We start from the raw sequence: 13,654 nt of genomic DNA on the forward strand, positions 1-13,654 counted from the left end.
TGCTTGCATTCATTCAGAAACATACAGTAATATATTACTATTCATTTTCCAAATGTGCAGGAGTTTTTCTCCGAGGAAGCTGTGATGATGAAAGTGAGAATTTTTCCAGTCACTATGTAGATGTAGTGTTGCTGACAAAGCAGTATCATAGACATATCTGGTTATTAAAAGCTAATAAAGCTCAGGTTTAGCTCATGCTTTTACGATTAATATGCTACTTTATTTTAGGACCTTTGTTGATTTTCAAACTCATACAACTGTATACTGATAAAATTTCATGAGTGAGAAGAAAAGTAAAATAATATGATACCATACAATACAGTCTGTCAAGGCCAGTTTTGTGTCCTTGGTGACTTTTGTTCTATGGGTATTAGGCCATGGTCCGAGCTGTATTTCTGTCTAACATTTTTCCTTCCAATGCAGCAGACATCATCAGGGCATATAACAATGCAGAAAGCAATGCTCAACAAAGCTCAGCAAGCTTAACTGTTTATACATATATCCAGGCAATGGTCAGTTTGTGATGTCATCAGATCACTGTCTAAGATTTTCAACCCTAAAACACTAATCTAAGATTTTCAAGTTGCACCAAAAAGTGCTACTGAGCTTTTAGTAGGGAAGACTTGGTACTGTTTGCTTTATTTAGCATTAAGGGCCATAACTTGTTTACTTAACTTGGATCTTGATAAAAGCATAGTATTGGAGAAAGGAATTTGATGGTTCCCTGGCCCAGTTGCATGATGTGTCACTGCCAACTTATCTGTGTTGCCCATGTGATAACTGCCTGTATGTTCCTTATGATGGGTGCTAGTGCTTCTTTTTTAGTTCTTAAGCACGCTTGACCACATGTGCAAAGGATTTTGTATACTACTGCTGTGTGAGCATTAGGTGTAGGTGCTCTGCAGTATTAAATGTTCATGCATCTTCCTCACTGGTTTAAACACCATATCAATACTGAGCCTTCCAAGTACTCTGCTGATGCTACATGTGACAGTTTTTAGAAAAGGGAGGAAAACTTTCAATTTAATCCCCCCCCCCCCCCTCCCCCAGTGGCAGATACAGAAAAACCTCAAGCTAAAGCTTTCTTGAGCTACCTTTACTTTTACCATAATAAAAAATACTCAAGTTGCATGCAAAATATAAGAAAGTTTTATTTAAACTGATTATACACATATACAAGACAATGCCATATTATAACATAAAAAGTTACAATAGTGGTTCTCTTCCTTAAATGATGAATTCTATGTGTCTATTCTTCATGGCAAATTGGTTTATTACATCAATAGGACAATCGATGTCAGTGTGAGTGTTCAACAGAGCTGAGCCGTTAAGTCGATCCCTATGTGCCAGACAGAAATGTATAAAATATGAAGGTGTGGAAGCGCATGCTACATAAACACAACTACTTGATAACTCAAATCAGTTGAATCGACTGATGAAAGAAATGAAAAAAAGAGCATGTGAGCTGAATGGCAGGGGTGGCAACATGGGTGGCCCTGCAAGGGAAGGGCACATGGCCTGTGCACCCTGCTCTCCCCCCCCCCCCCCCCCCCAATAAGTATCAGCCACTGGTCCTCCCTCCCCCCCCCTCCCCTCCCCCACCCCTTCAAATTTGAAACTACAGCTCTTTTAGGGTGTAGTGTCATATTTATCTGTGTCGGAGTACCATTTCTTCTCAAGCCAGTTCTTGAAACATCAAACTGATACTCCAAGTAATGCAGTGCACTGAATCTTATAACCCTATTCACTTGTGTTTTGATTACTCCTCTTCTGGAATTTCTATGAAAGTATCTACCAGTGTGAGTGGACTTTCTGTAAACTTTATTCCCTGAAGATAAGTCAAGTTTCCTAAGTACCCAAACATTCAAGAAAGGAATTTGACCTTCTTTCTCTTTTTCCATAGGAAAATTTATGTTATAATTAGTGTCATACAAAAAATTTGGGTGTTACTTTTATTCAGTACATCACATAATAAAAGTATCATAAATGTACCAAAACCAACTTGAGGGTTCACAAAATTATTTATTCTAAAAATAAATTAATCAAAACAAGTGTTTTGAGAGAGAGAGAGAGAGAGAGAGAGAGAGAGAGAGAGAGAGAGAGAGAGAGATATGCTTAATATACAATTATGCCCATATTACAAAGATCATACATCTTTCAGAATATGTTTTAATGTAACAGTCATTATGATAATATAGACAATGAAGAATACAATTTTGATATTTGTGCAAAAGGCATCTCAACAAAATATTAAGCACCACAGGTACTGTTTTCACACAGCACAATTCTGCTAATACCAGCTACATATCTGTATTTTTGTTTACAATAATAATAACGATGATGAATCCTCGGTACATATGTCAGGAGTGGCTATGTAACAATAGTCAGCAATATTTGAAGAGAAACTTCTTTTAATTACAACAGGATCAGAAACTTTTACAGCAAAACATATTATAATACAACATTGTAGCCTAAATTGTTGTTAGATCTGTGACGATGCTAAAGTGTACTTGTTTTTGGAGCCGCTGGAGGACATTGGCTCCAAGTTGTTTACTGTTGTCAGTCTCTTGCAAACAATAATAGCAAGTCAACAAATAAGAATGTTCCATTGCTTTACATGGCTCATGAGACACGTTATTTGACATTTTTACAGGAGATATGGATGTGTTTGGTTTATGACTGACCCCTAAAATACCTGGGTAGTGGAAAAAATGCAAACAGTTATTTGTCAAAGAATTAACAACACACAGCAGTTCTTAAAGCTGTTGAAAAATTTAAAAAATTGACAGATCTCCAAACATGTTTTTATATTTAATGGTTGCTAAAGTCCAAAAAAGTAACATAGTTTATCATAAAGCTTTTAATCAATGGTAATTTACTTTTTAAATACCCCATTATAATTTGCACTGCAATTACTTTTGATAGAGATACATGAGATGTGTATTGTGTACGGAGTGACTAAATATGGTAAGAAAAGTGTTGAAGTATTCACACACAATACACAGACATGTCCTAACCGCAGCACTCTGTTAAACAAATTAGTCTAAATACTGTCACATAACGACACACTGAAGTGATTACGTCTAATGTGCTGGCTAAGATTGCTTTTTCGATGACTTCTTTTAGAGCAATATGGACAGCAAAACTGAGGTTCTACACCACATTCATATCTAACATGTCGCTGTAGTGAGCCTTTTATAGAGTACTGTTTACCACATGTGCTGCAAATGTACTGCTTCATTCCTTGAAGCATTTTGTTCCTGCCAAATTCAGGTACCATAGCTGGTATCCCAGATGTTGGATGATTTGTGGACGTCACCTGAGATGGCATGGCATTTACAGTCCATGAAGCACTAACAACTGTAATCAAGAAAAAAGACAAATTTATACTCAACTATAAAGTCTAAAACCCACAGGTTGTTTTGTTTTTCAAATATTTAGGCACATAAGTAGGCCTCCTGCTCTGAAGTATTTCCCATTCAATCACTTTTATTTTGATTCAAATCCATGGATTAAATACCAATGTTGTTCAAAGTTCTTGGATAATATTCTCTGGAGTTGTGTGAAGTCACACATCAAAATAAGCACTAAATATGATTTCAACTATGAAATGGCAATATAGAAAATTGTTGAATAGTGCAAGTATCCCCTGGAACCAGAAAATCAAATTAGTGTGCCTGCAGTGTTCGCAGATGAATACAGAAAAGAGGCATTCAAACAATGGAAAATATGGGACAGTGGAAAAAGAGGTAGATCCCTGATCATGGCAATGCTGAGAAATAATTTGTTGATATGTCTTAAGCTTATACCAGCACTGTTGTATATGATCTGTACAATAAATTAAAAAGTAGCCTTTTAATACATACATGTAAATTTAATAGTGAGATTAAAGCATACGCATAAATCATTACATCCCAAATTTTTGTTATGATTTTATGCTTAGCCTACACCACATCACATCTTGTGAAACAACAATACCGAAACTAGCAATATTATGAAAAGGATAGTTGCTACTCGCTATACAGTGGAGATGCTGGTTTGCAGATAGCCACAACAAAAAGACTGTCATAAAATAAGCTTTTGGCAAAACACACACGCACACACACAGAGATTTAGAAGTATTTCAGAGATGGCGTCAAGTTCGAATAGTCAGTCACAATACTCAATAAATAAAAGTAAAATTTGTGTAAATAAGTGTTGTAAATGTAACTCATATATTGACAAGTGTAACATATATAGTGGAAATATGTGTTTAGCATGCTTTATAACATGGAAAAGACACGTGAGGAAACAGGCAAATTAGACAGCATAGCAACAACATCTTACCGGCAAAGTACAATTTCACCTCAAAAAGTCTCAGGACACTGTTATTGTGGAAAGCGTGTGTGCAAGGGAATAATGTGTATCAAATGAAAAACTGTGTTTCATTCCACCTGTGTAAATGTGAATTCAAAACAAAAACTTGGTTATGTATGGAAGGCGAATTAGGATTAAATTTGAATAAGAAAGAGTGTTCTTATGAAGTTATTAATGTGCTCATCAATGAAGTGAAAGAACTAAAAAGTCAACTTGATGTTCCTCCTTGACAGAAGTGACAAAATGAGAGTGAAATTTGAAGAGAGAAAAAATATGTTGCTACATCATGTAAAGATCAATGTTGTGTTAAAGAAACTGTAGCGATAACAAAGCAATATATGGTGGCTAAAAAGACATTTAAAACAGTGAGAGGCATTTCAAAAGATTGTTCATCAATTAGAAGGACAAGCGACAGGTTTTAAGTTCTTCAAACAGAAGATGAAAATAATATTTCTGCAACTAGGCCTAATGTGAACAGTTTAGTGTTACAGAAGGGGCCACAAAGCAAACAAACAGTGGTAGGCCTAAAAAATTCATCCTCCCAAAATAACACACAAGAAAAGGCTGTAGGTTTAAGTACTGACAAATCCAGTTTATTAATGACCAAAAAGAGGGTAGACAAGAACATCGTCATAAAAGTATCTAAAATTGAGACTGATAATCACGAATCAGTATTGAAATTATGTGACAGTAACACTGTAGACAGAAGTGTAAAAATTAATTATGAAAGCAGGAACACTGTGAAATGTAATGTTAATGGATCAAAAAAGATTCTACTGTTGTCAGATGGTCAAGGCAGACATTGTGCATCAATTTTAACGGAAACTCTAGAGTCACAGTTCAGTGTGTCTGCAATGATCAAACCAAATGCATTGTTTGGGAATGTGATCAAGGATGTAGAAAAGTTAACAAAAGACTTTAGCTTAGATGAAGTAATTGTAATTCTTTCAGGCTCAAATGACTGTGATAAAAACAGTAACCATCTTATGATTACCACAAAACTACCAATACCAGAAATGTGATGTGTACAATTCCCTATCATTATGATAAACCAGAAAACAACCTAGTAATCTATACACTAAATAGTGCAGTAATGGACTTGGAAGGTGTGTACTTCAATGTCAGTGGCTTGCATGTGAATGCTATATTGCACAGAGGGCACTTCGTACATCATGGTACTAACTTAAATACAAGAGGAAAAAGCAAACTATGTGCAAGCATTGACATATTAATAAGGTCCTGCTGGAAGGTAAAACATACCTTAAAATAATTTCATCTACATAAAGTAGTGAAGACATTAGAGAATTAGGCCTAACAGTACCAGTAATAGTAAGTAGTAGGATAATAATCTGTGGAGGTTTCAATTTGAATTTTCAGTTGTCCACTATCTATAACTCATATGTAAATAATTTATTAAATTCTGTTGGTCTTTATATTACAACCACTGAAATAATAAGACCACATTATAAAGGTACAGGTACCTGTATTGACAATATAGTTGTATCAAATGAGTTAATGCATCTCAAGTTAGAGGTAATTAAGACCTGGGTATCTGACCACTGGCCACTATTTCTTAGATCAGATATAACAAGAAATTAAAAGTGCACATGGCAGGAAAGTATGTGTGGATAATTATGAAAATCTAAATATGTTTAAGTATCATATTGATAAAAGTAATTGGTTGCAGGTTTATCAAGGCCATATAATAGATAAAAAGGTGGAAGATCTCATATCTACTCTTTCTGTATATGCTAAGATGTCCTTTCCCATTATTTTACTAAATAATAAAAAGGCACTTAGAGTAAATAAGGTCAAGGATGGCAAGGTGTTGATGATCACGAGGGAGTGTGATCAATATTATGACTGGTATAGAAGTACAGGTTCTCAAGTAATTAAAAACATGGTCAAAGTGAAAAATAAAAGCTTAAGACAGACCTTAAAGGAAGCTAGGTGTACAAAAAAAATGAAGATATAATACTAACTTCTGAAAATAAGACACATGAAATGTGGAAGATCATTAATAGTCAGTGCAACAGGGAAATGACTTCACAGGCTGAAAGCAGTAATCTGAATGCTGCACAGTTAAATACATTCTTCACTGAGAAGGTGCAAGAAATAATAAAGGTGATTGGCACTTCCAATATATCCACTGTCCATAATTACTACCTGAGAAACACCACAAATCTTGAAAGTACATTTAGCTTTAAACTGGTCAAGTTACAGGATGTTACTAATATACTGAAGAAAACGAAGAACACTTTTAGTAATGATGTTTATGGTTTAAGTTCAGCCATGTTAAGGTATGATTCAGTTCAACTGCCAGAATTGATAACACATGTAGTAAATACATGTATATTGGAGGCTCAGTTCCCAAAGGCACTAAAGTTTGTTAAAATCACTCAAATACATAAAAAAGGCAGCCTCTCAAGATGTAATAGCTTTATGCCTGTTTCAATTGTGTCAATCTTGTCTAAAGTGATAGAAGCTACACTAAATAATCAAATAGTAAAATATTTGAAGAAAACAAAATCTTCACTGATAGTCAATTTGGCTTCAGATTAGGGTTAGGAACTATTAAATCTGCCTTATCAGTTTTAACACAGTGAGTGAAGCAACTAGAAACCAAGCTAGTGGTTCAGAATAAACTCTTTGATTTATCAAAAGTTTTCGACACTGTGTCTCATGGAATCTTATTGAACAAACTGCAATTCTATGGCTTTACAGGAAGTGCTCTGGAACTGATAAAATCTTATCAAAGTGATAAAGTGCAAAGGCGGTTTTTAATAGTGCAGAATCAGATTACTTACCCTGTATGTATGGGTGTTACACAAGGTTCTATACTTGGCCCAATTCTATTTATTATTTACATAAATGACTTACCATGTAACATAGTTGGGCCATCAACAAGAACTTACTTATTTGCAGTTGATCCCCACAGCACAGAAGATGAAATATGAAGCACACCAGTGCACTGTCAAAGGCGAAAATTGGTGTAATGCTAATTCCATTTGTGTCAACTGAAAAAAATACAAGACCTGTGTGTATCGTGGAATAATAACACTGAATTTGGGCGGAGCTCAAATGCTATTAATTTCCTTGGAATCTCAGTTGATTCAAAATTATCCTGGGGTAGCCATATAGAAAAAGTGGGAAGCAAAGGAATATTTGCTCCAAGGAAGCTTCATCTTGTCTTTATCTAAACATGCCAGTACTTAAAGTGGTTTACTTAGCTTTAATACACAGTCACATTTCCTATGGCACAGTACTATTGGGACATCAAAGCAAGGCAGCTAATGTCTTCACACTACAAAAGAAGGCAATAAGACTGATATGTAGCTTGGCACCCAAAGCTCACTATAGGCCAACCTTTAAAAAATTACAGATTATTACCCTACCATCAATATTTATACTACAGTGCATAATGCATATTAAGGAAAACTATTCCAGTTATCAACAGTATGACATGCGACATAATTATAACACAAGAAACAAGCAGGACATAGTTTATTTCCAATGAAACAATAAAAAAACACAAAAGCACTTCCTATACAAGCCCATAAAAATTTTTAATGCCATACCCCAACATATCAGGGATCTTCCAATTCAGCAATTCAAAAAAAATTCTTCTTGAGCTCAGCATTTATGAAACTGATCAATTTTTATGAGAGGCGAAGAATATGGCATGACTACACTTTATGTGATCAGTTTGTATAGGCTTCTATATCTGCCTGTAATTGGTTAAATTTACTATGCAATATCAATTTGTACCAGAAGTTTCTCTGTTTTGTACTTTTGTGAAGGTACTATAATTATTTGTGTAGTATTTATATTGTGTAATATTTTTCTTGTTTTTGTCATTATTTGTGTAACATTTATACAGTGTAATATTGACTTTCGTAATGCCTCAGATGATCTCTGACGTCTCTACAACAATAAAAATCAATCAATCAATCAATCATGACCACAGTCTCCGGCAGCTGAAGCCCGACAGAAGTTGTGTGTGTGTGTGCGTGTGTGTGTGTGTGTGTGTGTGTGTGTGTGTTTTAAACAGTTCTTCAAATTACTACAGCACATTTTAACACATAATGAGCTTAAGCAAAATATAAGTTCCTGAAATTATCATGTGATATACAATTTCTTAGTATTTGTATACATAAAGAAACTCTACACAAAATGACTTGGTGCTAGGATGGAGCATGTCTTTCTGTAACAGTGTTGTATCTGTCTATTGCACACCATTTATGTGCCTTATGTGGTAGCTATGTACAGACTCATTATGGGAGATGCACAGATTGTTTCTGGTTAATTTTTCTTCTATAATAATTATGTTGTCTAATGTGTAAATAAGTGGAAGAGGTAATATTTTATTTTTTTCTAAATACCAGTACTACTTTGCATGCTGCTCTCTAGTCCACTTCTTCAATTACTCTAATAATCTTTTTCTGTAATCCAAAAGATTTCAAAACTTCTCCACAGTTTCCCCAAAATAGCACACCATAAGTCAATACAAAGCGAGTGTAAGCAAAATATATGCTCCTAAATTTCCTTGTATTTGCATAAATATAGACCTTCTACACGAAACAATAATGAAGGTAATAATTCTCACAAAAAAATCTCTAATGCAACAAGACTCTAATAACTAAATTTCTCATTTTCCCACATTTCTTTTGATCAGGAATTGGGGAGGGGGGGGGGGGGGGGGGGGAGGGGGGGGGGATGAAAAAAATAGTTAAAAAATAAAAAATTTTTTTGTTTAAGAATCTTTTGCCACTATTTTAGTAGTAGATGCATGGCAGTTTTCACAACAACATTTAAAAACCTGCTTCATTTAATTGCTCAAAAGTTAGAAACATTTAGAGAACAGCACATGATAATATAGTCTGATGCAAATATTCCATGTTAGTTGTACTCTCTGACAGACATGTCTATATGCTCACTATGTTCTCAATGCTGTGGAAACAGTAATACATTTTTGTTCTTGGAGGCAATCTGCCTACAGCTGTTCATTCTTGTGAGAGATTATCAGCCGCCTTGATGTAGTACCACACTATCAAACATGTAATAATGACAAGGTGGAAAATCTGGATCATTATACAAAGGAACTTTTTTCTTCTATTCATTATGTTGTGCTGCATTATATAGGCCACGAAGCACTCTGTGACATGTAGTGACAGTAAATGCTTTTGTGTTTGGTCTATGACTGATCTCCACAATATCTTGCTAATGACAAATACAAGCATCCAGTCATTCCTCAATGAATCAAAGTTACACAAGTAGTATGTAAAATCTGTCAGACATTCAGAACACTAAAAGTACTGGTTAACTGACTTCAAAAATTGACATGATTTATGCCATGATTTTATCACAAAAATACACTTTCACAAGATAATATGTGCATAAATTATTCTGGAAAGATGTTCTGTGAGCCAGCTACTTCTGTCAGGTGTCGAGTGAACATACATTTGGTTTCTGTTAATGGAAGTGATACATGAGGCTTTGTAAGGCATGGCCATATATCTCAATGGGAATGGCAAAGGGAAATTGACCTGTTTGGCAGCAGAATCTTTAAGGGGGGGGGGACACTGATACACATTGGCATATCCATGTAGTCACTGATGTGAGGCAGAACCTTTTCTAGATTGAACTCTGATTTGAGACTATCAGTGTTAAAAGAAATAGGTATAAGTGAAAATTTTGAGCTTATTTCTAAGATAAGAATGAAGTTTAAAGGAACTAATTGCATCAGTCTATTACAGAGTTAAAAAATAAAATCAGTGAACTTCTGATTTGTTTAGATGAGCTGCAATCTGCAAATCACATCAATGTAATGTGTGTTTCTAAACAACATTTGATTACTGCTATAGGCATACTAAATATTGATGGGCATAACTATGCATCCATTAACTGTTGGTCAGTTATGCAGAATGGAGGAGATGCCAATTACATTACAAAGTGATACTGTAAAAACAGTGATAGCCATAAGTCTTTCTGTAATCAGCAATTTTAGCTTGTGCTACAGAAGCAGATCTTAAGAAACTTTAGTGATAACAGTCCCAATATACACGGTACCTTTTGATAACTTTGAATTATTTTTTAAACAACCTGATGCATTATTAAACTCTTGATTTCCAAGCAGAATGAGGTGACATTCAGTGGATATTTCAGCTAAAAGTTTTTTAGAGCATACCTGTTCTAGAGCTAAACTTGAATCCCTTGTCATTTCATGTAAACTAGCTCCCTTTCTACAATTTGAAACAGGAGCTGTGGGAACCAGCAACACTGCTAGTGACAATAGTTTTATAGATGCATCGAGACTGCTGAGTCATAGTGTAATTCCCATAGGAAATGAACTCTCAGACCATTATCACCATTCAGTATTAAACTGCATGAAGTAAAGCAAAATACCTGGAAAACTATAAGTGTAATAAATGAAAAAGGGATTGATGAGTTCACAAGTAATTTGCAAAATACTTACAGGATATGCACAACACATAACACCACATTACAAACTGTACATACTGTAAAATTGTAAGCAAAGTCACTAGAGAATCAAACTGAATGCACTTTGATTTAAAGGTTCAATAATGAATTGATCAAACATTCAGAACATTTTAAAAACTTTTTTCTGGTTGTAGCAGATAATTTAAGATTGAACGCTTCCTTACAAGAAAGCACACAGGTCCTAAGAAAAATCTTCCAAAACAATTATGATAAAATTTAACTTCCCTTACATTTCATCCTAGTGGTTATGATGAAACCAGCAGTAAAATAATGAAATGTTTTCAGCTGAACTTTGTAATATATTGAGTTACTTATGTAATGAATCTTTTAATTGTGGTGCTTAGAGATCTAAACATGTAGTTTTCAAACCACTTACAAAAATGAAACATTTAATAATTTATCAACCAATCCCATCACTGACAGTATTTTCAACAATTTTTTAAAGAATAATGCACAAGAGACTTCATATACAATTAGTACAGGGGAGAACATTCTCAGTAGTAAATGGTGGATCTAAAAAAGAACTGTCCACTGAACAGGCTATATTTACCTGGACATAAAACGTATACAATTAGTACAGGGGAGAACATTCTCAGTAGTAAATGGTGGATCTAAAAAAGAACTGTCCACTGAACAGGCTATATTTACCTGGACATAAAACGTATACCTACAAGAATCAATAAATCAGAAATTACTAGCATTTTGGCAGTTCAATCTATCAGAGAAAATTAAACATCATGTTGATAATAAAATGGACTATGAGACTAAATCAAAAATACTGTTCAGCAAGTCCTTCAACTTCACTGCCAGAAACTCCTAAATCTAATGTTTCGGATTAATTTATAATTAGAATTAATACTGCAATATAGTACTCTAATGCCATTTCACTGTAATGCACATAAATTAAATATACACCCCTGATTTCTTTCCACATCCCAGAGAAGACTCTCCATGGGACCCACAGAATACAAATAATTCAATGTCATGTCAAAATGTGTATCTGTAGCCTGTTACAGTATATGCCAAGAGAATTGTTGAAATATTAGCTCTGCACAATATACTGAGATGAACAATCACAACATCCTGTTAAGCATAATTAACCTAAATACTATCACAACATGACACATCAGAGTGATGGCGTCTAATGTGCTGACTAAGATTGCTTTTTTGATGACTTCTTTGAGGACAATGTGGACAACAGAATTGAGGTTCAATGCCACATTCATATCTAACATGTCGCTGCAGTGAGCCTTTTCTTGAGTATTGTTTACCACATGTGGTGCATACGTACAGCTCCATTTCTTGCAACATATCATTCCTGTTAAGGTCAGTCTGTATCCGTGCTGTTTGAAGATTTGTCATTTGAGGTGGCATGACATTTACTGTCCATGAAGCACTAACAACTGTAATCAAGAAAAAAGGCAAATTTATACTCAACAGCAATTTCTAAACCTCACAGTTTGTTTTGCTTTTCAGATACTGATATTGTTTTTCAGATACTGATAGGCTGAAATGTTTCAACTAATGTAAAGTGTTGCCGGTTAATGGAATTATTTTTGTTTTAAATACGTGGATTAAACAACTCAATTTTTCACTGTGTGTTGGTAATACTCTTAGTGTGAAGTATAACAGTATATAATTACCAATGTCATTAAATGGCAATGCAAAAAAGATGTTAATTGCTGTAAGTATTCTTCAGAAATCATAAAATCAAATAAGTACACTAGCAATATTTGCAGTTCAGCATGTAAAAAGGGGTATTCAACAGATAAGTGTCATGGTAATGTCAAGGTTAATAAATAATGTTTGTCTTTTGATAAGTTTACAGATACATGACAACTTCGGCTGTATCCTGGCAGTGTTGCATATGATCTTTACACAGAATGCATAAATTCAAAAGTAGTCATTGTAATGCATAAATATAAATTTAATACTGATTTTAAAAGCAAATGCACCAAGCATTTCTTTCTACATTTTTTAAATCATGTTGTACTTATACTTTAACATCTACACAGGTGTCGCACTGCCACTACACTATCGGTGTGGGTACTTTCTGGGCTGATGGTAGCTCGACAATAATCACGGAACAGAAACCCATTAGAGGAAATGAAACTTCATCCTTTGAGCCAATCTATGAGGAAACATAAAGACCAGAATTACATAGAGACATCAACAGGTAAACTCACTACATGGCTGACACTGGTAGCTGATCACTGAGCAGTCAATGAAAACACTCAGCATGAAGTGCAAGGCAAGGTCCGCAGTGGGTGAATTCAGTGTTATGACTGATCTGCCTGGCTTACTACTGCCCACAGGTAAGCATTTCCGACAGCGCGTCTACTCATGCCACACATCGCGTGTGCCTCTGTGGCAGGCTTCCACACTATTCCACTGTGCTACCAAGGCCAGCTCATCTACCTCCATTGCAATGTCCACTGGTGGGGGTACTAAATATACTATACCACATAATGACATATAAAGCAATAATTTCAAAACTAAGATGTATCAGGTCTGTTCAAAAAATTTTAAAACTTTGTTCACAAAATTTTTCTGTGCTTACCTTTTACTTATTGTGTATGGTCTCCTCCAGAATACTCTCCTTTGAAATACTCTCCTCCATAATTGATACACCACTCCTAATGCCGTTTCCAGTTCCGGAAGCAGTCTTATATGTCTCCTGCTGAATCGCATGAAGTGCTGTCTGCAAATTTTCTTTTATCTCGTCTATCTTTGCAAGTCTTCATACTTTTAACAGAGTTTTCAATTTTTGAAACAAAAGAGGCCTGCAGGAGCCAGG

General features: G+C 34.9%; 1 protein-coding gene across 1 annotated transcript; it reads right to left on the bottom strand.

Moving 5' to 3' along the window:
* Positions 1 to 2,274: 2,274 nt before the first annotated feature.
* LOC126473455 (uncharacterized) lies at positions 2,275 to 12,256 on the bottom strand. Its single transcript, XM_050100512.1, has 3 exons — positions 12,149 to 12,256; positions 7,272 to 7,373; positions 2,275 to 3,360 (listed from the first exon to the last, which is right to left on the bottom strand). Exons 1-3 carry the CDS (start codon positions 12,171 to 12,173, stop codon positions 3,044 to 3,046), a joined length of 444 nt encoding a protein of 147 aa, XP_049956469.1. The 5' UTR covers positions 12,174 to 12,256; the 3' UTR covers positions 2,275 to 3,043.
* Positions 12,257 to 13,654: the final 1,398 nt, after the last annotated feature.

The sequence above is a fragment of the Schistocerca serialis genome, chromosome 4 (assembly GCF_023864345.2).
Source record: "Schistocerca serialis cubense isolate TAMUIC-IGC-003099 chromosome 4, iqSchSeri2.2, whole genome shotgun sequence".
Taxonomy (NCBI): domain Eukaryota; kingdom Metazoa; phylum Arthropoda; class Insecta; order Orthoptera; family Acrididae; genus Schistocerca; species Schistocerca serialis.

Excerpts from the sequence above, each read along its gene's own strand:
- LOC126473455 (XM_050100512.1), bottom strand. The coding sequence starts at position 12,173 with ATGATATGTTGCAAGAAATGGAGCT. Across the intron at positions 7,374-12,148 it reads ATGTTGCAAGAAATGGAGCT|TTGACACAAATGGAATTAGC; the intron begins GTACGTATGCAC and ends TATTTTTTTCAG. Across the intron at positions 3,361-7,271 it reads TGGGGATCAACTGCAAATAA|TTGTTAGTGCTTCATGGACT; the intron begins GTAAGTTCTTGT and ends TCTTGATTACAG.